This window comes from Vidua macroura, chromosome 8, assembly GCF_024509145.1.
Source record: "Vidua macroura isolate BioBank_ID:100142 chromosome 8, ASM2450914v1, whole genome shotgun sequence".
In the NCBI taxonomy this organism is placed as follows: domain Eukaryota; kingdom Metazoa; phylum Chordata; class Aves; order Passeriformes; family Viduidae; genus Vidua; species Vidua macroura.
This window is the reverse complement of record NC_071578.1, coordinates 7,869,218-7,894,835: the sequence shown is the minus strand read 5'-3', so window position 1 is coordinate 7,894,835 and position 25,618 is coordinate 7,869,218. Positions and strand designations below refer to the sequence as shown.

General features: G+C 39.2%; 1 protein-coding gene across 2 annotated transcripts in view; it reads left to right on the top strand.

Moving 5' to 3' along the window:
* The window catches only part of TRUB1 (TruB pseudouridine synthase family member 1), a 34,527-nt gene extending 12,530 nt beyond the window's left edge, over positions 1–21,997 (top strand). Inside the window, exons 3-8 of one of the 2 annotated variants that reach the window (XM_053983769.1) lie at positions 190–245; positions 13,115–13,193; positions 17,450–17,522; positions 18,725–18,864; positions 19,990–20,046; positions 21,461–21,997. In XM_053983769.1, the coding sequence (XP_053839744.1) occupies positions 190–245; positions 13,115–13,193; positions 17,450–17,522; positions 18,725–18,864; positions 19,990–20,046; positions 21,461–21,675 (620 nt within the window). In that variant the 3' untranslated portion in view covers positions 21,676–21,997. Of the gene's footprint in view, positions 1–189; positions 246–13,111; positions 13,194–17,449; positions 17,523–18,724; positions 18,865–19,989; positions 20,047–21,460 lie in introns of both variants that reach the window. The other variant, XM_053983768.1, reaches the window with a different exon arrangement.
* Positions 21,998–25,618: the final 3,621 nt, after the last annotated feature.

Genomic DNA, 25,618 nt, shown 5'->3' with positions numbered 1-25,618 from the left:
TTTTCCTTTCACTAGTTCCATGTTGTTTGAACATCAGAGATGCTTTCTCAAAAGTGTTGAGTCTCTTCATATGCTAACAGAACATGAAAGGCTGAGTTTCTGACTAGCATAATATTTACTATTGAATGGTGTTGAAAAAGGGAACTGCAGGGCTGTTTTGAAGTAGCATTTCTTCTTCTGTCTTTGCAGTGGTTGGTATTGGAAAAGGAACAAAAATGCTGGGGACTATGTTGGCAGGTTCCAAGGTAAGGAATGCTAAATGACTTGTAATAGGGAGTTTTGTTTGCTGGTTTTCTTTTTTCTGTCAGTAAAGAGCTGAACCAACATGCATGTCAGCCATGCTGCATATTTAGTTCAGATGTATACTTCAGCTCCTTTTTGCAGTTAGTCAGAAATGTGCTACTCAGACTTTAATGACCAGACTGGTTATTTAAAAAACTTTGTTTGTCTCAGTTTTCTAAGAAGTGTTAATTAATAAATAACAAATTACCATTTAATAGGAAGATTTCTATACTATTTAGTATACTGAAAAAAAGGAAAGAAAAACTAATGAAGATAGCACTGAAACTGATGTTTTGGGGATGTAGTTGTGGATGACAGTTCAATTTTTGGTAATTTTCCTTATATGTAGATAACTTCATTGTTATTTAGCTTAAAGTAACAGATGGTCTTTGTTTCTTTTCTGTCTTCTTAAATACCATGAGGCCTTAAGAGGTACTTGTTGGAATTTAGAGTCTTTTGGATTGCATTGCTGCTGTTGTAGAGGGATGCTCTACAAACACAACGACACACGTGAGAAGCCAAAGGTAGCAAAAGCCCTGTGTCTGCCTGAGAAAATCCAGACCAGAGCCTTGACAGATAGAAATTTTGTTCATTGCTGGTTTTGATTAATTTTACTTTGGTGACCCCCCAGACTGTAGGTGTTAGATACACAAAAAAGTGCAAGTACTCCCAAGAGTAATGTCCCAGTGTTGATTCCTTCCACACAAGGCAAATTCTGTGGGTTTAGCCATTATTTTTACATGAGAAGTTCAGATAAGAATCACAGATGTAGAAATCAATTAAACCTTCCAAATTTCATCTTAAATGCAGGAAAAGTCAGTAATGCACTATGTTCTGCCATTTTTCCCACTCTCTTCTAGTCTGAACACTTAAGATCTTTTACAGCTGCTGAACTGATAGCTTAAAGGTAGAATTTGGTTGACAATCCTCAGTTCAGCTCTAAGGCAAATAATTTGAGAGAAAAGAAAACAACAAGGATAAAAGGACATAGCTGTAGAGTCTGATCCAAAACTTAAGGTAGGCAGTGCCAGTCTCTGCACTGGCTGTAATGGGTTTGCATTCAGTTTAGATGAGTACATTTCAGAAGCATCTGTGTTTTGAAATGTGCAGTAAACAGCTGGATTTAGAGTGGAAATGTAAACAGTTACCACCTGACACCTCCTTTGAAAGAACTTTAAAGTTAAAAGAACTCATAGATTGACTTCAGCTAAATTAAGTCATCATAGCTAATTGTATAAAGTGTTGATTTAAAAACTTGTAAAGCAATTGATTTAGCTCTTAAGCTGAGGTTCACAGTGGAAACAGCTGTGATGGATTAAGTACTTGCAGCCTTTTTGGCAGAAGAGGGTATGCTCAGGTTCCTTGACAACTTGACTGTGAAGTCCTGTAGAGTTATTCAGCCAAACCTTGTTCCCAGATGGCTCACAGGGGCTTAGAGCTGCTCCTGAGGGGCAAGGGAGGGGAGAATGTACCATGGGGCAGCCTGGTGAGCCACCCCAGGCAGATCCATCCCTGTCCTTACATGGCTCTGGGCTCTGGGCACTTGGTTCAGTGAGGCAAAGATGGATCTTCACAGAGCTCAGCAGCTCTTCCACTGCAGCTGTTCCTGTGTGAGGTACCTGACAATCTGTGCCAGATACGGAATCTGCAGCATTTATCTGGAGTCTTTCCTGTCTCTGCCTTCCTGTTTTCTGTTTGTACTTCAATAAATTAAGCATGCAGTAATGTGTGAGGCTTAAGGGAGTTGAAGGATCTCTCACAGATGTCTGCCTGTTGGGTTTTTTGACCACACTGACAACAGCATCTCATAATGTATCACAAGATAAATTAATGACTAAATAGGTTTGAGTATCTTTTTGCTTTCCACACCATGTGCTTGGAATTTTTACTCTTATTCAAATTTTTTCCCCTATTTTGGATGCTAAAGTGTTTGTTGAAATGTGATGTTTTTCTTTTGTTCCTTTTGTTATTATAAAGATTCAGAGGAGCTGTCTGACCCTCTCTGGCCAGGATTTACTGCTTGCTTCTAGGAATGCATCTTGTAAAGAAACAGTTCAGTCTATCATTGCTGGCAGCAGAGCTATGTGGAGTGGCCAAAATGTATGGTACTGCAGTAAACTCCATATGGTGACTCTGCCAGGAATTGGACTGGCTCAGACTTTTTCCCAAACGTTGTGTGAAACTTTCCTGACTGTGTGGCAGCTCTGAGCATTATCCCTTGGTGTGCAACTCACATATATTCTTCAAGGAGTTCTACTCTTGATGTGTGAACTGAATTCTTCACTGGTTTGACCTCCTTAGCAATTAACTCAAGACAAACAGAAATGTGCAGCCAAGGGCAATACCTGCTTAGTGTTCCAGATTTCTCATGGAATTCTTAATATTTGTCCAGAAATAAAAATATGTACAAGCTGGCTTAGCTTTTGTTTATTTGCTTTTTGTTGTTTCAAATGTTCCAAGTGAGAGGGAGAAGCTGAATGTTCTTGGATCTAGAATTTAAGTACTGAACATTTAATAGATGTTCCATAAGGGAATGACTTTTTCTTCTTGTTCTGGCACTTGCACTTGGTCTTGTTTGGACTTTTTGCACTTGAAGATTTTTAAAGATTTTTTTGTTTTACCATGTTGGCAAATAGACTAGAATGAGAAAAAAATTTAATGCTTCACCTGTAAAATTAACATGAAGGGGGTAGACCAATATTTATTATGGTAAATTATTTCTGAACAATTCAGTCTTAGCTATGACTTGTCCATCTCAAACACAATGCAGAAGTGTGTTTCTTTCTGGGGAGGAAATGGTTTAAAAAATGGTAGTATAGTTTCCAAAGTGGTAGTCCCATTTAAAACATCTCATCTATGAGAATGTGCTGTTACATAGAAGTAATGAGGGAAATAATCATGGGCTAATCAGAGAACAAAAAATGAGAAGCACTAAGCCATGAAATTCTGCATTAATCTAATACTTTTCATTGGGAGGAGATGTCTCCCAACACATACAACCTTTATGGATAACTGAGACTTTCAGACTTCAGTTCTGTGCTTAATTTGCTTATTTTTCAGTGACATAGCACCTGGGTTCAGCCTCAGAGAATTTTAGTCATATTAGTGTGAATGAAGAACTTCGCCATCCATCAAACTGTCCTTGCAACCACTGCCTCTCCATGAGTGGAAAGCTTGGGGCATATTGCTTTTATCTGAGGATGCAACTTCTTGTCATGGTCCACATATAACATAGCTCCCCAAGTGCTCAGTGTGAAAGAAATTCCCTGAGAACTTTGTGCTGCTGGCACAAGCTTGGGCAATAACTGATTAAAATAGAAAATTTAATCTTAAAAGTTGTGGCTTCTCCAGAATGAAGCTATCAAAAAAAACCCCAAACCTCTGGGTAGAGTAAAACCCAAACTCCAAGTGTTCTCAAAGCCTAGAAAAGGAAGAAGAGATTATGGGCAGAATGAAGATACATCTGTGACCTGATATGTGACAACTTTAATTTCATGTAATAGTTAAAATGTGTGTTCTTATGAATCCTGGATAGAAAATGAGTGCTAGATCAGTGATTAGGTTTTAAATCTTGCCAGTCACACTTGTATGGTGTGAGAGAGGGCTTGTCTGAGCAGGAATTGGTTCAAGAGCAGAACTTCTGAGACATGTGAATTACTTTTTGCAGTGTGATTCTGGGATTAGAGCTTGTGTGTTGCAAAATTGTTTCTCTGGAGGGGTGGCATCAGATCCTGCAGAACAAAGTGTCCATAAACAACATTATTCCTTTAACTCCTGTGGTTACCTCACTGTCCTAAAATCAAGTTTTTACTTATTATCCCTTAACTTCTCATACTTTAAACTTTCTCCAGAATTCATTTATTTTTTCAATTAAGTCCTTTGCTTGCCTCTTTTGGCAATGAGTTCAATGAATTAATAACACATTAGAAAGCACATCCAGTGGCTCTACAAGGAGCAAAACTAATGAAGCCTTTGCTTGTGACTTCATTTGTTTACAGCTCGTTAGACACCAAAGGCCCATGTGGACTTTTTGGTATCCAGTAATTCAGTGGGGCTCCCTCTGGACCCTTCTTAGTAGAAGCTGCAATAGATTTATTTGCTCTATCTGGCTGTTTTCAGGAGGCTTATAAGAACTCGGCATCTCTGAGACCTCTGTTCTTCTGCCAGCATTTGTGTGTTTGTACATTGACATGCACACCATGATGGTGTAAGTGCTATTTCTTTTGAAATTCTGATTTTGATTTTAAATAGCCTCACTGTGCTGGTTTGTTGCTTTTTCTTTTTAGTGTATTTCAGTGTTTGTGCTCCAGTTCATTTATAAGTTGCAAGTGCAAGAAAATTGAGTTGACTTTCCTTTCAAAGGATCCTCTTGGTGTTGTGTGCTCTTACTTTTAGTCTTAAAAATTTCTCTAGACTATCACCAGCTGAGCTCTGTGCTTCATTGTACTTTCTTTTGGAGCTGGTGAAACCAAACCCACTTACTCATACAGTGCATAGGGATGTGTTCTGTTTTCTTTTTCAGAATCTGGTATTTTTAACGTTGTTTTGGAAGGGCAGGATTTTTAGGTAGCAGTATTAATTTTATTAGATTAATTGTTATGGTAGAGAAAACTAGATGTTTGGAAATGCAAGCCCTCTCTCAGATCTAAAATAGAAGCCATAGATTTTAAAACTATGCATATTTAAGAGTTGTTTAGAACTTAGTGGAATAGGTGTCTTTTAAAACATTTATGAAATAAAAAGTAGGTAATGCTTGTGTGTATAGTTTACAAACAATTCTGTGTGGGCAAGCAATTATATAAGTAATATCCCAAGACTGCTTCACAAAGATAGGCTACATTTTATTACCTGCTTTAATAAAATACATTGAGAAAACAGTTGGGCAGCAAGGATTTGTTCACAATGGATCAGCCAGCTTCCCAGGAACAAGGCAAGGAGGACTTACTGCTAGCTTGATGATTCTTCAGATCCCACCTTGCTTGTGTTCATCTGCTTTTGCTTTCAGATTGCAGTATTTGTCTTTGAGGAATCCAAGTAAAAGTGGTTTGTTTGCTCTTTAGCCTTTTCCCTCAGAAATTTTTCATCTGCAGCACCTTGTCATTTTTCACTCTATGGTTTATGCCACAGGTTTACCTTCTCACACCTCTTTGTTCATGGTATCCCATCCAGAATAACCAAGGGTCTGACAGAATTTCTTTTTGAAGTGAGATGGGAGAGGTAACAAGTAAAGTGCAGAATGTGACCTGCCCATTTAAAGAAAATGGATTGTAGCTACACAATATGTCACTACTTTGCCTTTGCTCAAGCCCAAAGAAATTATTATTTCCTTACAAGGGAGGTAGAAGAGGGAAGAAGGAGATCCTAGGGGAAGGAGAGAGCCTGGTAGATGATATGTTGTGGCACATGGAGGGGTTAATGTGAGATAACGTCATAGTGTGCCTGAAATCCAATATCTCTAATAGAGTCCATGGGTTTTTTTGAACCCATTGGAGTTATGAATTTTAGTTCCCAGGCTTGTTTTGAATGATGTTTTACGGGTTTTCCTTGAGGAGCAGGACTGGCAGATTGCAGATGGAGTGATTGTTTTATGAGAGATGTTAACCCATGGACAGATGGATGTGTTTCAGCCCTTGTAGACTGGCTAGGTGAATTCTTCCTGACATGTACTGGTTGCTTAATTTCACCCATTTAGTTCCTATTTTAAGGAATTATATTACATTCCTGAAATACAGGTATAGGACAGAGAAGTCTTGACATTTCTGTTCTGTGGTATTTGTTATCCTATTGTGCAAACATTCAAGGAATACTTCTTCATATGTTTGCACAACTCAGTGCAAAGATGTCTGTTAACAAAACTTGTCCTGTTTAATGTCTGTAGCCTTTAACAGCTACATCTAGGAATTGCTATAATAGTTTGGTGGGGCTTTTTTAACCACTTCTGGCACCTGAGAAGGTTTTTGCAGAACCAGAACTTTGTACTATAACTCCATGCGCTCTCTAGAGCAGAGGAGATTGGTTCAGAGACCCATTGTTGTGTATGCAAACTTGGCACTGGTTTCTGTCCTGTGTGTTATTTTATCTTATTGACAGTGAATTTCTTGTCCCCCAAATGCCTCCATATATTAACTGGGGATCAGTGTCAGTTTGTGAAATCACATTGAAGACAATGTGATTGTCTTTCTATTTTGTCAAAAGGAAAATGCTTACAGAAAGGAAGGCTGGGAAAATGCATGAATGAAGTTGGTTTTGATGTGTTTTGAGAATGTGTAGAAGGTGTTAGCAAAACCTGGTGTCTGCAAAACAAGTTGCACTGAGAGAATGCTAAGCCTGCACAGTGGGGGATGCAAGAATTGGGAAGGGCTAAAATGTTAGAGGAATGAAATGGCCTTACACACTGTCAACCTCTTTAATTATTTATTACTGCAAAATATAAGATACATTTCTAACTTGCATTTTTTGGTAACAAATCATAGGAGAAGAGGCTGATTTTAATATCTTGTCTTTTGTGCCCTGCCCAATATCTCTAAAACAAGTTGTAGAAGAAGAAGAAGCTGTTGGATATTATAGATACATCCTGTACTGCAGTAATACTATTAGTAAGCTGGCTGAACATGCTGTGTAGTGCTCAAGTCTCTTTTATGCTCACCCCAGAGGCCTAATCTATTAATAGCTCAGCTTCATGCTCTATTAATATTCACACTCTTTTTTAAACTGTTGAAAATCTTGAGGAGACTGCACCCATTGTGCTGCTCTTTCCTCCCCAAATGCTGAATATTTTAAGAGCATATTCTGGTGTGATTTTTCTGTTCTTCCATTCACAAGGTCAGTGGTGCTTTCTTCCATCTTGACCTTTCTATAATTGTGCAAATGGCAGTGCTCCATGTGCAGTTCTTGCTTGGATTCATTAATAAAATCAAGACTGCAACATGGTAAGGCTTTTTTCTCATTCTTCATAAAAATAACAGAAAATAAAAAGAATGGTAACCAATTTAGATTAGCCATTCTACACTGTTTTCCCTACTTTTCATTTCCAGTAATTTGGAGATGCTCTTTGCACTGCCTTTTAGAATTTGCTGCATCTTGGCCTTAGAAATGCTTTTGAATTCAGCCAAAGACTTTCATGCATTCAACTTCATCTGTGATTTTGTATGTAGCAATAAAGTCTTACCCTTCTGGAAGGACTGTCTTCTATTTCTGGACAGAGAATTATGTATTTCCTTGAAACTCTGTTTCCCAGGTAGAATTTGGAGGTCATCTGTCTTTATTTTGTTTTATCTGTGATATGGGTACTAGAATGACAGAACAGATATTAAAGCTGAGGATGACATTTAAGAGCCAACCTGAGACATTTTGATGTGTGAGGGAGGTTTCCACAGAGAGCAGTTGCCAGAAAGGTTTGCATAAAGAAAGTGTGGGTTTCAAACAGCCACCTTTGCACATTAACCTGCATCCCCTCTTGGATGTTTGAGCCTGCACTGTGTTTGTAGGTGATGTGGCCTGGTGCTATCTCAGATGATGCAGTGTTCCTGTGACTGTTGGCGCTGTTCTCCCATCTGCCCCCTTTCCTGCACACCCTCTGACTCCTAAATTTAAATTTGATACAGTTTTTAGCTAATACCTTAAAGCTTCTCTGAGCTACAGGCAAAGTATCTTCTGTTGGATTCCTGTTAGAGGGGCTTCTAGTCCTTCCTTCACATGAAAAATCTAGTCATCCCATAATGTTTGAACTCCTTAAAATAAGCTGACATAAGAGATCAGAAAATCTTGTTAGTCCCCAAAGTAAAGATCAGATAGTTCTTCAGCAGTGACAGTACAATTACAGCATCCAGCACTAAATGCAATTTAGTGCAGGCTTAGCACAAAGTCAGCTTTTTCTTTCAGGTGAAAAAAATGAATGGTAGAGAAGTTCTAAATGTTTATGTATATCAAAAGGTCATGTTTGGTGTTTGATAATTTTGAATTTGCTCTACTGTAAAACATGAAACTCCTCCCTCATCCTGCAGTCTTTATTTTGCCCTCTGTGCAACCTGCTTTTAAGAGATTAGGGCTCTGTGCTTTTAATATATTGGAATCTGCTTAGTGAGTGTGCTTTGTTTTGGAAAATAATTGAAACTATGGCAACCCTTGGGGTTTTTCCAGCTTATTTGTCTACCTCATGCACTTCTCCATTTTGGTGGATAATTAGCATACTGGAAACCACTGGTAGCTGCTAATGTTATACAAACAGCAAAATAAGTTCTGTAAATATTAAATTCAGAATTGTTCATTTGTGCTTTAGAAATCATTGAACACAAACTGAATATCATTACAAAACTGAGAGTTTAAGGCCTCTTCACTGTCTCAGTGGCCTAAGTCTCCAAATCTCTAAGTGCAGAGCAAATGGTTTTGGCACAGGAGCACTAATTCTGATCAGTGCTTGTCTGCTGTGTGCTCCCCCTGATTTCCATCAGATTCTCTAGAGCACTTGTTTTATGTTTGTTTATGTTCAAACTTGTTAACCACACGCAGACATCAGTTTACATAAATTGAATTTCTGTTTCTCTTGAATATGACTTCTCTTTCCCAGCTTTCAGTCTCTTGCACAGGGGATTGTAGCCTTAATTTATTTATTTTCCTTTTACACTTCTGTGTTCAGTTGCTGCTGTGATTAGAAAATGGGTCATCCTTGGATGAACTCTCATGAACTGCCTCTTCCAAGTTTCCCTGCTTGCCTGGGAAATTCTTGTAGTGGGAGCCATCTTAAAATCTTCCTGACAGCTACTGGTGACCTTGTTTCATAATTACTTGTGGTTCTGTCTAGCTCTTCTAAAGTGTTGCTTCTCCATGAATGAAGAAGCTTTTAAAACACGTTATAATTTAAGATTTCAAGTCTCTGGCTTCTTTCCAAATAAAACCTTGATGTCTCAACAGTTAAAACCGAGAAGCTCTCTTGCATGGCTGTCTGGCATTTGCACTGATAAGTGAGGCAGACAAGCCTGGCAATCCGCCCAGGGGTTTCAGCCTCCTGGAGCCCCCCCAGGTGGGGCTGTGCAGCCCCTGAAATGGGAGGGGATTCTTCCTCCTTCTCCTCCTCTTCCCCCTTTCCCAGTTAAATATGCATGCTGATAAAATCTTGCCTTTATTCTCTCTCTTTTTATGGATATTCTTTCTCTTTCTGTGCTAGTCTAAGGACTTTTCTGAAACTGGGTATGAAAATAAAAAAGCCAAATTATAGCTGCTCTCTTACTAAAAATATTATGGTAAACATATGGTTTGTTATTTGTGAGAATGTTGACTGTGCCCTGTGGTTGTGACACTAAAACAGAATTCCTCTTCCCAAGACCTGTGAGATTTATTAGAGGTTCGTAATTTGTTTCTTATAGATTCCTGTAATCCTATTTTTTTATCCAGTACTGTCTTTTTATGGTACATTTCTTTCTGGTTGTGGGTATGGTGCACATACATGACTACCCAAGCATTTCACTGTGTCTCTGGTCTTGTTGGGGTTGCATCCAGCACATCCCCCAGTCTGTGTGACAGAGTTTGTGTGTTATCATTGACAGAGTGCAGTGGATTGTCACTGTAAAGTATCTTCTTAAAGCTTTCTTCTCACTGCTGGGAATGGTGGAGCTGCTTATACTCAAGGGCTTCTGGTCACTTTGCTGCCTTTTGCTTTTCTGGTTTTCTTTTTTTCAAGAAAATGGTTTTGTGACTGGCTGAGACACACAGCCATTCCCCAATGTAGGATAGTTTTGGAAAGGTCTGTTTGTCCTCAGGGTGCTGTTGTACAGTTGTGAGGCTCTGCTTTGGGACCAGCCCAGCATTCTGTGTGGGAATTAAGGCATGATGCTGCAGCTCTTGCAAGTCGTGACTGGGAATGCTGGATCTCAGCTTTTAATGTGCTGCACTTGCATGCTGTGCAATCCATAGGGAAGCTGAGGTGCTGCTTTTCATCTTTAAATGATTTGGGTCCTGGTCTCTTGAGTTGAGTAGAGGGCAAGGATGTAGGGGCTGTTGACTGGCAGGATGTTCTCTAAGGAGCTGCAATATAAGGGCGCTTTCTGTCACAGTCTGCACTTGTCAGGCTTTGCCACTGCCTGCAACACCTACTACCTTGCTTTTTTTGTTTTGGGTTGAGTGGGTTGAAGGCAGAGTGTTGTGAGCAGTTTCTGTCTGTGTTCCTGCAGTGATGTGTAGTTTGAGAGTACAGGGAGAACGCCCCTAGATGTATCTCATAAAACTGGAAGAAATAAATGATTGCCAACACAGGTGAGAAAAGGTCACTGAACACTTATTAAATGACTCAGAATCCATTGGATGTTTCTGAGGGCAGCGTGAGTGAGAGTCTGAAGAGTGTTAATGCTGAATTTTGACACAAATAATTCTGGACTCTCGTATTATCTTCTACAACCTCCAGGTTCTGCAGCCTACCAAAGGGGAAGAAGTAAACCTTATCCAGTGGCAAGTAAGAATTATGATATATAATTGTAGGTAGCCAAGGGCACTCCAGAGACTGATCATAAACCAACTGTAATTCTTAATTTCCTACTCTGTTACAGCCTCCTTTGCAGATTATTGCATTGCTGGCTTGAGTATTTTGTGACTCTTCAAAGGCTCCTGTAAGGAATGGGGATTTGTGACTAACATTTAAGGACGTTCTTTTTACAAACTGTAAACCCTTTTGCTCTTTTTGCAGAAATTAAAGGGGAAAATTTGAGATTTGGATTGGATTGTTCATGCCATTCGTGTTTACATATTAACAGATGAGACATTATCTCTCTATTGCTGGCAGATCAAATACAACATGTTATTGTAACAGATAGCCTAAAGCAAGATAACCAACACCAGAATTATAGGAAAAGAAGTAATTTAAACTGAGGTAGTATGAGTATTTTGATTTGGAAACATCAGAAGACAGAGTGTGAATTTTCAAATTGTCAGATTTAGAATTTTACTGAACTGCTAAGATCATTCATCATGCTTAGGACAATGATGATCTGCTCATGTGTTTTTATTCACCTCTAGGTTAGGTGCTGAATAGTGTATTTCTGGCTATGCAATTAAATGTTCAGAACCAAATCATTAAATGTCTCAGAAAGCAGTCAATTATATGGTCCTAACAGCTAATATAGTAGTAAAAGATAATATACCTTGAAGTTTATTTAAATATTTGCTGTGGAGCAGCATTCATCCGTTCTTTCTTTCGTTTCTTTTTTCATGCATTCCAGAAGTGTGTTAACTTGAAGAATTTTATTTTAAAATACCTAATTTTGCAGAGTTATCAGACATCTGCAATGTTTAGGGAAAACGTAGCCCTAATGTGGTGCTGTGGTTGAATCTAAAACACCACTCAGCTGTTTGCTCACTCCTTGGAGTGGGATGGGGACAGAATCAGAAAAAAGGTGAAACTCATGGGTTGTGATAAAAGCAGTTTAATAAGTGTGATGGAAACATCGATGTTATCAACACTGTTTTCAGCATAAATCCAAAGCATAGCCTCATACCAGCTACTATGAAGAAAATTCTCTGTATTCCCAGCCCAACCCAGCACATGAAGTAAGCAAAGAATACAGTTATTTTAATGTTCAAGTCTGCACTCCGCTGCCTTTTGTCCGACTATTTCTGCTGCTTCCATTTTGCAGCAGTTGCTTGAAGAAATACATTGAAGTGGCAGGTTGTCACATGGAACAAAATCAAGGCATGTCTTACTAGTCCAGTGGTGTGGGTGTGATTTATATGCCTACACTGCTATTACTTGAGCTTGTTTGTACTTTGCAGGTACATGAAGCAGGATGCATTGCATCTCACAGTAAAATGTTAGTGCTTAAGCCTGTTTGGATGTGTTCCAGTAGAGTTTGGTCAGCCAGCTTCTACAAGATACATCTTCAGATTTGTATTAGTTCAGCTGGGAGTAAGTTCACTGGAACCTTACTGGGAAATAGAGGAACACTTTGATTTTTCTCTCCCAGGCTTTATTTGAAGGCCTGTGGACTTAGCATAGGGAAGTTGAGGGGACTGGAATGGGATAGGCAATGGATCAAACCATTGGTGTAATACCTGATGGTATCCCTAAACTTGGCTCAGACTCATGTTACAGAGTGAGCCTTGGTGTGTTGACAGCCTTGTGACAAATCATGGAGCAGCTGGTGCAGGGGAAGCCTCTGTCAGCTTCAGCAGCTTGTGCTGTATGCTCAGAGCATGGCAGTTCTTAGGGTGAAAACGTGGGAAAGGAGGGCATCAGGTGAAATGTAAGGACAAGAGTGACCTTGTGACCAGCCCAAGGTCCTTACCAGATCTCCCACGAGTTCAAAACTGAAGCTTCAGGCTACTGCATATCCCTGCATTTCATGGCAGAACCATTGTAATGCTTTGTCTTGGCAGTGGGTGTTTTGCTTTCACAAGTGAAGGTCTTTGTGTCTTTTTTTTTTTTTTTAATGTGCAAAGGAACAAAAAAATTGTCTGGGAAAGGTACTCTTCTGTGCCTTGCTTCAACTGTGACATATGACACCCCACAGAGACTTTGATGTTACTACCCTGTTATTTTCTTTATGGTATTGATGTATTTGTAGTAAAAATTAGATTCCATGTTGCTTCTTCCTTGGGTTTCTAAAACCGAAATCACAGGCACATGTAATACAGGATTTACTTTTTGGTTCATTCCATGTTTTTTCATCTTGACTTTTGCTTACCCAGAGTTGCTGGATTTACCACTTAGGCAGTATTCTTCTTGTTCTGATTTGAAGTAATTGGTAGTTTCAGTCTTTATCTTAAAAAAATAAGAAAAAAGGAAAAAAATCCTAAGAAACAGCATTAAAGACCTGACTCACTAATCTCTCTTATTCCTTCCCAGAAGTACACTGCCATTGGAATGCTGGGCAAGGCTACTGATACATTAGATGCTACAGGAAAAGTAACTGAAGAAAAACCTTATGGTAAGCATAAATATATCTGTACACTTGATGTAATTTGAAGGCATAAGTGGTTTCTGTCATAGGAAAGCGGAAGAGATGTTTGGGACTCTGAATTAAGTTTAAATGTGAAATTAAACTAAGATTATTTCATCTTCAACTTCAGTGCTCATATAATTCAAACCAGCTTCATGCAATTATGTCCAACGCAAGTGTTCATTTCTGCTGGAAAAAAACAAACCAGGCATTAGATTAGGAGGGAGGAAATAGAATTGGGCAGGACTGTGTCATTTTAAATCTTTGACAGGTTGACAAATGACGTGCTGTGTCCAGTAACATTTTGCTCTCTCAGAGTGTATTCCCAGGAGTCCTCTTTTAGTAAAACCCTTTCAGGCCAGTGGAGGAATAAAGTACTCGGATCTTCTCTCTAGGACACCACTTCACCTACAGACTGCTTAACATTTAATGAGGATGGCATAAGCTACATTCTACGTATGGCTATCTTCCAGATCTTGGTCTTGCTTACATCTTTAATAAATGAAATTTTCTGACTCTCAGAGCACAGTGCAAAGGTTTAAGGCTTCAGAACTCATCCTGACTGTGGCTTTGCTGGGCATCTTAGAAACAATGTAGTAACACAGTAAATGTACTTCTTATTAGTTCTTTCACAACCTTGAGGAAAAAAAATTAAAAAATAACGAGTAACCAGTTGCTTAGCAACTCTACACAATCTGACATTCTTTATACCTGGTGATAGGTACATGAAGTAAATAATCTTTTTTAATGACATGATGGAAAGCCTGGCTTTCATTTCTCACTTCCAATCTCCTTTCTTTTGCAGTTGTCCTTTTCTCATGAGGCAGGCAAGAATGAGTTTCTGGTCCACACTCTAGATAGTGTTAATTACTAGGCAGTGTTATTCAGAGATGTTGGATCATTTATTTATGCTTCAGGATTAAGCTCAAGGTCTCTAAGCTTCTGGAGGCCTGAGCATCCTCATGGTGTTAGAGTTGCCGATACCTCATGGTGGTTGAATGAAGTGATGATTCACTTTCTTGGTATTTATCTGTATAAAAATCCGTTTTATGAAACACTAGTTTTGCTTTTTTCATTTTGTGTTGTTTACTGCAGACAGAATTTAGAGTGTTTTTGTGTGTGTTTCTCTCCCTGGCAGCTCCTGTTACAGCAGCTCCCACCTCTGCATCACCTCTGTTATGGTGGGTGCTTTCTGTGCACCACCTTTCTGTTAGGCTGTGTGCTTGGGGAACTGATTTGGCTTAAAAATATCCCCTTTCTTTGAGTTGCTTGTCATTTTAAACTGAGATCAGTTGCACAATGCAGTTCATCACATGGTCTGATGAAGAGCAGCATTGGCATTGCTGGGGCAGGGCTGTTTGGGGTTCAGTTTCCTTTTGCCTAAAGTGGCAGCTGAAAGAAATGCTCGTGACATTGGTCTCAGTTTCTTTCCATGTTGGTGCAAATCAGTCAGATGTGATTTCTTCAGAAAGAAAAGAGCATGGATACTCCTTTTTTGCTCTCCATGGTACCTACATGTTTTGTATTCCTCATCTTTTCCAGTGTCTTCTCCAAAACAGTTTGGTTTTCTGCAGGATACTCTCTTTGGCCCACCATCCCTAATTTGTAATCCTAATAGATACTCCAAGAAAAGGCAAACCAGATGTTTGAGTTGAAGTTCAGTTTTCCTTTGACACCTACAGGGATCCTTGGAGAAGCAGAGCAAGGGAATATAAATCCTGCAGTGCTAACTTCATCCAGGATTGGGCCTTAGTGCAAAGAAAGGGCACTAAACCAGTTTGCAAGATGTATAAGACTCTTCTTGAGTGACTTCATTGGAACATAAGAGGGAAGTGCCTGCAGAAAGTTGCCAGCTATATTAACTGTAAGGAAGTGTTACATTTTAGTCCTCAAAGTGTCCCTAGACAGCAGCTTAGGAAGCAAACTGTACAGTTAGTCACAATTTCAGGATGTACTGAAGAGAGCTCCTTGCTCTTAACCCCTTCTGAACTTCTTGTAGCTTTTTTGTTTTTTACCAGACAGTGAGTTTGCATTTCCATGGGAAATTAGGTTATGGTTTTATACTGCTGCCAGGCTGTCAGATGCTGACTTTGGAAGGAAGTAGCATTTCGTATTCCTCTGATGCTTTTTGGAGCACATTAATGCTAGTAGCCCTTTTTTAATATTTGTAGCTGTGTACAGGAATGTACGTTCTGAAACCCACTTCCTCCCAGCTGCCTACAGGCTGTATCCAGACATGGAGAACAAAATTAATGAGGCTTTTCTCAGGTCTCTGATGATTATGCTGAAATATATGTTTAACAGAGATACCTGAATCATTTGGAAAGTGTAGTCCTTTCAGGACTCTGCTTGTCTGTTTTCAAATAATTTGTGCTGGGTCAGACTGAATTGAGGTCATTTGCTAAACTTCTGGTGCGCTGTCACAGATAATTCTTGTGTTTTGTTTTGGAGAGAGTTTGTTAACAAGCACAGGGCAGAATCACCCTTCAGTGAAGGCTTTTTGAGACTGTGGCACAAATGGTGCCTTTTGGTTTGGTAACTTTATTTTCCTTCCTTTGCAGCAGGAAAATCAGTCAATAGTCACCAGTGCTCAAAAGCACACCAGATCTTAGCAAATGCATCTGTAAATATTTACTTTGATAGCACACGACACAACTCTTGTTTGTTAATGGCTTAATGCATCATTCTTCACGTGGGGACTTTTTTTTCCTCTGAGACAGAGCTTGCCTATATCATGAATGACTTCCTCAGAGGCCACATGTAACCTCTTAGTCAAGGGAAATATGAGCTCAGAGCCAGAACTGAACTCAGGTGTCTCATTAAATGCCCTGGCCACAAATGCAGTTCATGGGGTGAAGATTGGAAGGAGAACTCCACGGGGCACTTGTGCTTAAATAGTGAATTTTAACCTGAAGCAGCCTAGGGTTCAGAAGAAGGCTGACAGGATCACTGTTATGGGGCCAGGTCATGCTGACTTTCCACCATGTAGTTTTGTTGTGATATGTTGCTAAATAGAAACAAGATTGAAATAACAGTGTAAGAAACTCTTCAGAAGATCCAGAGTTACTGTACAATTGATTTTGTTGTTCCTAGCCTGTATTCTGATGTAAATTGGTCTCTCAGCATCTTGGAGTTTTGTGCCTTGTGCTTTGCAACCTTGCTGTTAATAACACATCTTGGGACAGCTGCTTGGGGACAGCATGTGCTCTTGAGGCTGCAAAGTGTGCTTTATAGAAGTGAGGAACCACAGGATCATCTCCCACAGCTGCTGCCAAAAGAAATCTTATCTTTTTTACTTAGAGCATCAAGTACATCTGGCTTTTAAGGTTTGCAAATAAATATCCGTTTCAAAATACAACAAAGGCTTGATAAATAAATTTGGTTGGTTTATGTTCCAGAATGCTGTTGGCTTAGCAGGGATGACACTAATTAAATATGAGAAACAGGGCTAGTCAAACCCTAGACAGTAGAAATGCACTGAAGTGCATTGTGATTACAGATCTTATGTTTGCACTCTCTAAAAAAATTAGGGGTGAATGTAATTTCAGAGCTTCAGAAGACCAGTGCAATCAGCTACTTAGGTTATAGTCTTCCAATAAAAGTGGGACAGATGTCTATGTGTACTCTTAAAAGAAAGTACATTGCCTAAACCAGCTGTCTTTCTTTTACAGAATTTTGTTAGTAAAATTGCCTTACTTAATATATAACTATACCCCAGAGTACATTTGCAGGTTAGTTGTTTGACAGGGAAATTTTGATGTGTTGTTTCAGATAAAGTCTTTTTTCTACACCAGTGGTTTTGTTCTGTAATAATCTGTTGTAATTTTCCCTGCAGTTAGGTTCTCTTAGAGAGAAATTCCCAGGGTTAGATGAGCATTTTATTCTTTTTGGTGCTTTTTGAAAAAATAAGAATATTCCAAATGTTGTAGCTTTTATAGTTTCTAATAAAGATGAGTTTGCAGCCTCAGGAGAGGGGAAGTACAAAAGAAAACATTAAGGAGGATTTCTGCCCTTCTGAAATGTATCCAGATTGTCCTGATCACCTTGGACAGCTTGTTCCACTCCTTTTTGTGATAATTCACATTCCTGCCTACAATCTGGTTTTTATCTCTTTTCTTTGGTGTTTTTCACCCCATCTAAATTCTGAAGAGAGGGAACTCTTGTGTCTGCTTGCAGATTTGATTGATGCCATTAGTGCCGTGTGAATAATCAGTACTAACATACTGACTGTTTTCTTTCCACAGACCAGGTTACAAAAGGAGATCTTGAAAATGTTCTGCAAAAGTTCACAGGGGACATCATGCAAGTTCCCCCACTGTAAGTTCCATGCTAGTCAGACACTCTTGACAGTTGTGTTTGGCTGTCAGGACTTGCCAGCAGAAGTCAGCTCTCTCAGAATTATTAAGACACATTTTATCAAGAGGATAGAGGCCAGGCAGTCAGGAGTTTAACATTTGCAAGTGCAGGTCATGCCCATTTGAAGATCCAGCACAAATGGTGACCTGGAGTCTGTGGGTGTTTTTGGTAAATTGAAAGTAGCAAAAGTCTTAAACAGCTTTGCAGGGCTTGTCTTCTGTCTTCCAATCTCACTGACATCTCTGTGGAGGTGCCTTAAATGACTTTGAATTATTTTTTTGGAAACTTAGAATATGAGTAATTAATGACTGAGCTTCTGTAGCTTAGCAAATTTCATCTGGTCAGGTGAGCCATAGTAGCTGGCAGTGTGCATGACTTAACTTGTGACAGATGGCTTTTATGGTGGTTTAAGCTAGCCTGCTTTCCTTTGCATTTGCCATGTGTCACTTACTGTGGTTCCAATGTGAGCCCTGTAAGGTCAGTAATGCCCCTTGTGTTCTGCTTCATGTGGCTTGTTTCAAATTGCCCTCTAATATTGTGAACAAGATCCTTTTGGATTTCTCTGTTTTTCTTTTCATCTTTCTGTCGTAACCAAAGTTAGAGCTTTGGATAAAGTTCCATGTAATCAGTGAAATCAATTTCTGTGGTTCTGTAGTGGTTCCCTAACCATCCTGGAACGTGGCAGCTGCTGTTCAGGAAAGACCCTGCTTTGGGACAAGGAAAGGTGCAGTGTAGAATTACAGGAGTTGCCTGAGTGACTCCCAGTGCTCAGCTCAACATAAAACTGAAACAGAGGATGCCCTGCTGACTTCTGAGACATGAGATGCTAGAGGCAGCTGCAAGTGTTGCAGCCCTTGTAGAAACCTTTTTATTTCATAAACTGCAAAGTGAGTGATAAAATGCTTTTAAATCCGTACAGCAAGAGAGAAATACAAGGCCATCTCTTGTTTTCTGGTTTATGTAGCTACTAGTAAATGGGATGATTCTGTGTCCAAGAGATTTCAGCAGCACTCGCTGAGTTTTTGTGGGTTTTTGTGAGTACTTGGAGAGCAATAAAATGTGTGCTACCCTAGTAGCACAAAGAATATTACCAGGATCTGGAGAATGGGAAGCCTGTTCTATTACAACCGTATGACACACATTTTCATGCTCTGTCTGATCAGCTATTCTGCTTTGAAGAAGGATGGAGAAAGGCTTTCAACTCTGATGAAGAGAGGGGAAGCAGTGGAAGCAAAGCCTGCTCGGCCAGTGAGAGTGTACAGCCTTTCTCTCCAGCAGTTCCAGCCACCACTGTTCACACTGGGTAAACGTCAAAGATTATTACATAGAGCAATGCTCCCAGCTTGTTAATGTTTATTTACACTCAGAATGGGACTGAGAGAATGAAATGGGTTTCATTTCACTCAGCTACTTATTTTGGTGTGAGCCCATGTGCAGAGACTTTCATTTTGTATTAAAAGCACTGTATTTTGGTTTTAAGTTAAGCTGATTATATCTAATCTTTCAGTGAGGCAAAATTCTGAGAGACTGGTCAGGGGATTATTTGCATCTGTCCATGATTTTGCAACCTCCAGCTCATTCCTCTCTCAGGTCTGCTTCCTTCACTTTGCCATTCTTTCACACAGATTCCCACACCCTGCTGGCATCTCTTCCAGGACCAGTTTAAGTTATTGTCAGACCCTTTTCTTGCGAAGGCAGCAGGATCTTATCCTTCCTTCTGTCATTCATCAAGAAACTTGGGTAGTACATTAAGAAGCATATTAAAAAATAAACAAAAAAAGACTCCTTTAAATGTTTAATGCTACCGTAAGGTCAGGATGATCCCTTGCATTGATCTATCTGCCCAGTTGATCCCCAGTCCTGTGATGGACCAGATGTTTTGTGGTGAGCAGGTATGAGTGACAGAACTCAGTGCTGTGTGACTTCAGCCCTTACTTTATGGTTGGGTGACAAGCAGCTGATCATTGGCAGAGGGGGAAGGGAAGGGAAGGGAAGGGCTGAGAGAGCAGGGGAAGTTAAAGGTGAATTTTAAAATTTTAATGGAGCTGCCTGTCTGCAGCATCTGCAAAGCACTGGCAGTCAGTTTAGGCTATACTTGAAATAACTTGCTTTCATCATTAGAAATATGTAATCAACCTGAAATGCTTAAAAGAAATAGGAGTGAAGCATTTCTTAACATACCATAGCAGGTACTTAAATTCTGGTGAGTTAGTACAGTTGCCATTTTATTTGCTTTCCCTCCTGTCTAGCTTAGCAATTTCACCCTCACATATGTTCCAGGATGAATAATTGATGTTGCATCCTATAAATATTTTATCACTGGGTTGTTTGCTTAGCGCATTTCTACATTTATGTGGGGGCATGGCTTCTATGTAAAGTAGATTTCACATAGCACTGGCAATTTACCATGTCACTTTTAACATTCCAGATGTTGAATGTGGTGGTGGCTTTTATGTCAGGAGCCTGGTCAATGACATTGGCAAAGGTAGGCATGAAAAAAACCACAAGACAATGTAAGGAACAAGTGTGTGTTTATGGAAAAAATTTGTCATTCTGTATATCTCAAGTAACTAGACGTGTGTTATTTTGCAGAACTGTAGTGCTATCACTTGTTTTTATATACTCAGGTAATTTCCTTAGGGGCATGGGGGAATGATGGCTAAATAATTGCCAGGGACCTTGGGGGCCGGCTGATAAAAATGGAGCAAGCAATAGCGCTGAGCAAGATAATGCAAGGCAAAGGGGGGACTTGTTTCCTCCCTCTTTCATGTGTTAAAGCTAACTCAGATTAAGGATGAGAAGAAGAAAGATACTGTCTTTTTAAACATTATTCATCACATTTTGAAAAACAGATTGCACAGAACATTACTATGTACATAATAAACCCTATCTGCTGGAAAGACTTCCACACTGGTGATGATTTTTCGAGTGTTTTCTTTCTCCTCTGCCTGAACAGTGAATAGTTTTGGTTTCCCACAGGGTTATTTGTCTTGTGCTCTGTATCTATCAAACTGCATGATGGAGAATAGATAATCCATTTCTAACTTTTTTTTTTTTTTTAAATAATACATTTGCAGGAAGGCAAGTAATACAGGGTAACCCTATGAATTTCAATGTTGTTTTTTGTGCTTAGGCAAGTCCAAGTTTCTGTTACTGCCTTCTGAGCATACTGGCTTATGTTTAGCCCTTTAATGAAAACCAAGATAAAGTCTGTCCATGACTGGCTTCTTTTCAAAAATTTAAAATGAAATGAAAACAACCTTCCTGCATCAGAAAGGATGGGAGAGAATATTTTAGTGTACCTATGTGCTTACAAGTCAGTGCTTGTTGCTGTTATGTTTTGTAGCTTATTGATATGTAACTCTGTCATCCTGGTATTTATTTATCATAGGAAGCATTTGGATATCTTTTTTTGTTTTTCCTTATCTTAGTTTCTGTTATCCTAGTAGGCAGCACAGGGTAAAAATGTTAAAAATACCTCTTGAAGGCAAGAAGTGCTAAGGCCTCAAAATGTGTAGAAAATTAGTTCATGGTCACTTGAGAATGCAGAATGTTCTGCTTACATCTTATATTTTTTCACCACTTTACATTCTGATCTAAATCTGGGAAAAATGTTGACAGCTTTCTGTCAGATTCTGAACTCTTTACTACTGGACAGTTATTGAAACTGGACAGTAACTGGACAGGTTATTGAAATCAAAGGAGATCCTTGGGTCAAATTTAAGAAGATCTAAACGAGAGATAAATCTTCATAAATCTTCATGACCTTCCTTGTCAAACAAAGCAGAATAATGTAAAAGGCTACATATGAAAATACATTTCAAGTGAGCTGGAAGTGGTTACAATTTCAAAGTTTATCCACGTACTTTGTCCAATCCCTCTTTCCTGCCTTGCTGCAGAGCTCTCCACCTGTGCCTCAGTGCAGGAGCTGACGCGCACCAAGCAGGGGCCGTTCACGCTGGAGGAACACGCCCTGCACGAAGACAAGTGGACAATTGATGAAATTGCTCAGTCCTTGGAGCACTGCACAGCCCTGCTCCTGCCAGAGCCAGCTCGGAAAAAATTGAAGACAGAGCATCCTGGTGAAACTGCTGTGATCTGTGAGGATAAGTGATAAGTTGGATCAAGAAAAAAGACTGGATGATTGAGATATTTTAAGATTGGATTGGGATTGTCTCGCCTCCTGTGTAAATCTACAAGTCTCTGCTGGGAAGGTGACAAACTGCAACGCAAGAGAAATGGTTCTTTTGTTTCCTGGGGTTAGAATGTGCACTGAAAATAAACAGTGCTAACTGTTTCTTGATTGTTTATTTTCCTTCTTGCAGACTGTAACTGATGCCAAATTTTTATAGACTTTTAAAGAACTTTCAGGGTGCAAGATGGCTGCTGTTGAGAATTCATCAATAAAAAAATTATATACAATAATGTCTGATAAATGTGCTTCAGAAGAATTTTCTTTTTCTTTGCAGCTGGTAATCAAATCCTGAAACACCATGGTGACAAGTCTCTCATAGTTGAAAGGACCCAAGAATGTGGTGTGGCAATTTGCTTTCTTGAAATTCGTTTCAGGATATATCCATTTTACCTTAATTTTTCCTATGCAGATTGTTCTCCAGTCAAATGTTCCTAGAATGCAGTATATGAAGGTGCTAATATTTTAAGTTAAGTCTGAAATATCAGCCCAAGGGAATAGTTTTAAGTATATATGAAGATAATTGGTTTGTGCCAGCATCTTACAAAAAGGTGGTAAATTAAACTTTGGTTCCAAACTTATTTTCAGTCTAAGAAATTAAATAAATATAGTGGAGTTCCCCATTGCAGGATACCCTTCCAGACATCTATAGGATTTATTATTGTTTTCTACACAATAAGAAACTGAAGTATGTGCAAGATTAATGAAGGTTTTGTTTAGAAGGAGGATAGACTTTGTTTTATTCAGTTAACAGTTTTCTTCCTTTGTATATTTTTGTAAAGAACTTAAAGGAAATGTTGAAAATAGCACAAGCAAATTGAAATGTTAGAGCACTATAGCAGCAGCATATTTAAAATACAATATGGATGAAGTAATGGATACAAGAAATTCTGATTTCAAGGATGGGAGAAAAGCTTGTGTCCAGTTAAGTAACAGTGGGAGATTTTTGTTTCTTTTTAGGATGTGTTTTCTGGTACTTTGGGTAGAAACAAAGAAGAAAGAGATTATTTCCTAAAGAAATCAAAAATAGCAGAAAATTTCATTTTCCAGTATACTTATTTGAATGATCAAAGACTTTAATTGAAACACAGTTTCTCTTACTGTCCGAATCTGTATTTTCCTGGTTTATGTTGTCCCAGTGGTTTTCTAGATTAAGTTGTCATTTTATTTATCTTCCTGATTTTTGAAAAATAGCACAGTAGATACAATTCCATTAGTCTCCTTCTTTCATCTTCAGGGATTTGTTTCTTTAAAAATCAGTGTAATTGAGAAATCTCTCTATTAATAGGGTACATTTGGATACAGTGTTGTAAGTGTCTAACACATTTTTAATCTCATCTGTTTGTTTAATGCTCACCAAACCTTTCTTGCTATTCCAATTAAGAACCCCTGATATTTTTAGTTTCAAAAGAATTCTATTTCTATCAGATTTTGGTTAACTTGCAACTGGTTTGTTGTAATTATTGCTAACAGATCTGTGATCCTGAGAAGACAGGATTTGCTCCATAGTCTAGGCACTGGAGAAGAATGAAATGGTAATTAGAAAAAGCATCTTGTGGACATCAGCAAGTTCTGGTTCATGCTGCAAGTCCTGATGCATATGGAAAGCACAGGGAGAGATGGAATGCAGATGTTCATGTTCAGGGATCTGCACGGAATCATTCAGGTTGGGAAAGACCTTTAAGACCATCAGGCCTGACCATTACCCCAGCAGTGCCAAGTCCACTAATTCACCTTCACTAATTTAGCCTTTGTTCCTGGAATTCTCTCCTCTTCTCCAATGCATCAGAAATAAAGGCAGAATTTCTTTTTCTCAAATTAGTGACAAACTTCCCCCCACATAACTCCTATTGAATGACAAAAGGAATTTCCCTTAGCAGCTGGGTAGCAGGTGTGTTTGGCTGGAGTTGGGAGTGGCTGGACAAACCCATGGCAGGCAGCAGGAAGTGTTCTTGGAAAACACAGTGTGAAGAGTGCAATAAAGCCATGAACACATTATGCAATAAGCACTGATGAGTGTCACTCCCATTCAATTCCTAAACACTTGAGCTGTCTGTTCAAACATTCCAACTCCTCAGGCTCCTTCCCAGTGCTTTCCCAATGTGCTGGGTCTCAGCTGTATGCTTTTTCCCAAGTTCCCCCATGCTTTAATGGTTCTCTGTGCCCTGAGCCTGTAGTTCCAGTGAATAGTAAGTGGGAAGCCACTGAAAAGTTCAGGAACAGCGTTTTTAGTTTTGTTTTAATAAGTGTTTAAACCTGTATCTTGAAACTATCCAGATTTGGAGATGTTTTGTTCCCATGGGAGCCTAGGGAAATACTCATTTTAACTTCCTTATTCTTACTAACATGCTCTTCCCAGAGCTACCAGACTTCAGAATTGAGCTATATCCACAGCAAAATGTATTTTTGTTAGAAGAAAATATCCCATGATCCTGGTTCATGGTTACTGACATTCATGATTTCTCAAGAGGAAAAATGTGTACACAATATTCAAGAGGAAAAATGTGTATATTTCTGAGATTATTAGAAGATTTAGTACTGAGATTGTAGCTGAAGCAAATGGTAGTTAATAGGAATTTTATGGTACTTTGGCCAGAAAATGTGTCTGTGATTTACCATTTAAAATATACCTGTGACACAGATTGAAAGATTTGTCTTACTTAAATCAGTGTTGTTCATGGGGAAAGTCCTGATGCAAAAGTGTGTCCTGCTTTTTGAGCTGGGTATTGTCTGTCCTCAGTGTGGGGTTGCTGTCTTCAGTCCATGGAAGTGTGGTACCATAGCCTGGCCCTGAGTGCTCCAGTGCTGCTGCTGCTTCTGTGAGTTTGACAAGGGCTTCAGTTTGTCTCCCTTTAATGTGTCTGCCTAGCTGGCTGCCTTTCTTCCTTATTTAAATGGTAGTTTTCACTTAATATATTTCTACTGCCAGCAAAGTAAAACTTTGAGTAACTCCACCAGTTTTGGGATACCTTTTTTTTAAATTTTAATAGATGGTGAATTTGCTACTCTGTGCATGAATGGCTCCCCAGCTCTAATGAGTAGGGTCGTGCTGTTTGCTTGGCAGAGTCAAGGAGTGAGTTTGCAGTGGTGTTAATTTGATTAAAAAGGCCTTACAGAAGCAAAGTGACCGTGTGAGGGTGTGGCTGCAGTATACAGCCAGAGGAAAATCACAGAGACAGTGAATGGATTCAGCCAGCCTGGGCAAAATTATTGTCTCTGTTAAAAAGCAGTCATTGTTTCTAATAGCCATGGATTTAATTCTCTTCCTTGTGAGACCTGATTAAGTAAATCACCAATAGTTAAAGGCATGTGAGGCAAGCAAGTTTATCATATGAATGCTTATGTCTGCTCTAGGTGAGGAGATGCCACATCTCTGCCATCAGCTGCTAAGATCATACAGGTGCAAACAGGCAAAGCAAGAAGTTGATAATTGGCAGTGGATGGTTGCAGTGCACAAGAAGAAAAGGACTATATTGCAAGAAAAAAACCCCATATTTTGCAATTCTTGTTTTGGGGAAGTCTTGGAGAAAATGCCATGGTTCAGAGAAAGTCTTAGCATGGCTGCCTGAGAAACACCTCATGGTTTTGTTATGGATGTGAATGTCTGGGACTTTAATATTCATCCCTCCTGACCTCTAGCTCCAAGAAGTGGGCTAAATCAAAGCTGCAGCCACTCCCCAACTTCTCCATGTCACATTGTTCTATGTGGATGCTGGAGCAATCTTCTGCTCAAACTCTGGGCTCTAAAGGGGATTGTGTGGCTTTCCCAAAAGTTAACAGGAGCAGAATGAGGAGGACAAAAAATGAGGCAATGGAAATTAAAATATAAACACAAAATAGCTTTTTTCTTGCCAGACATATTAAT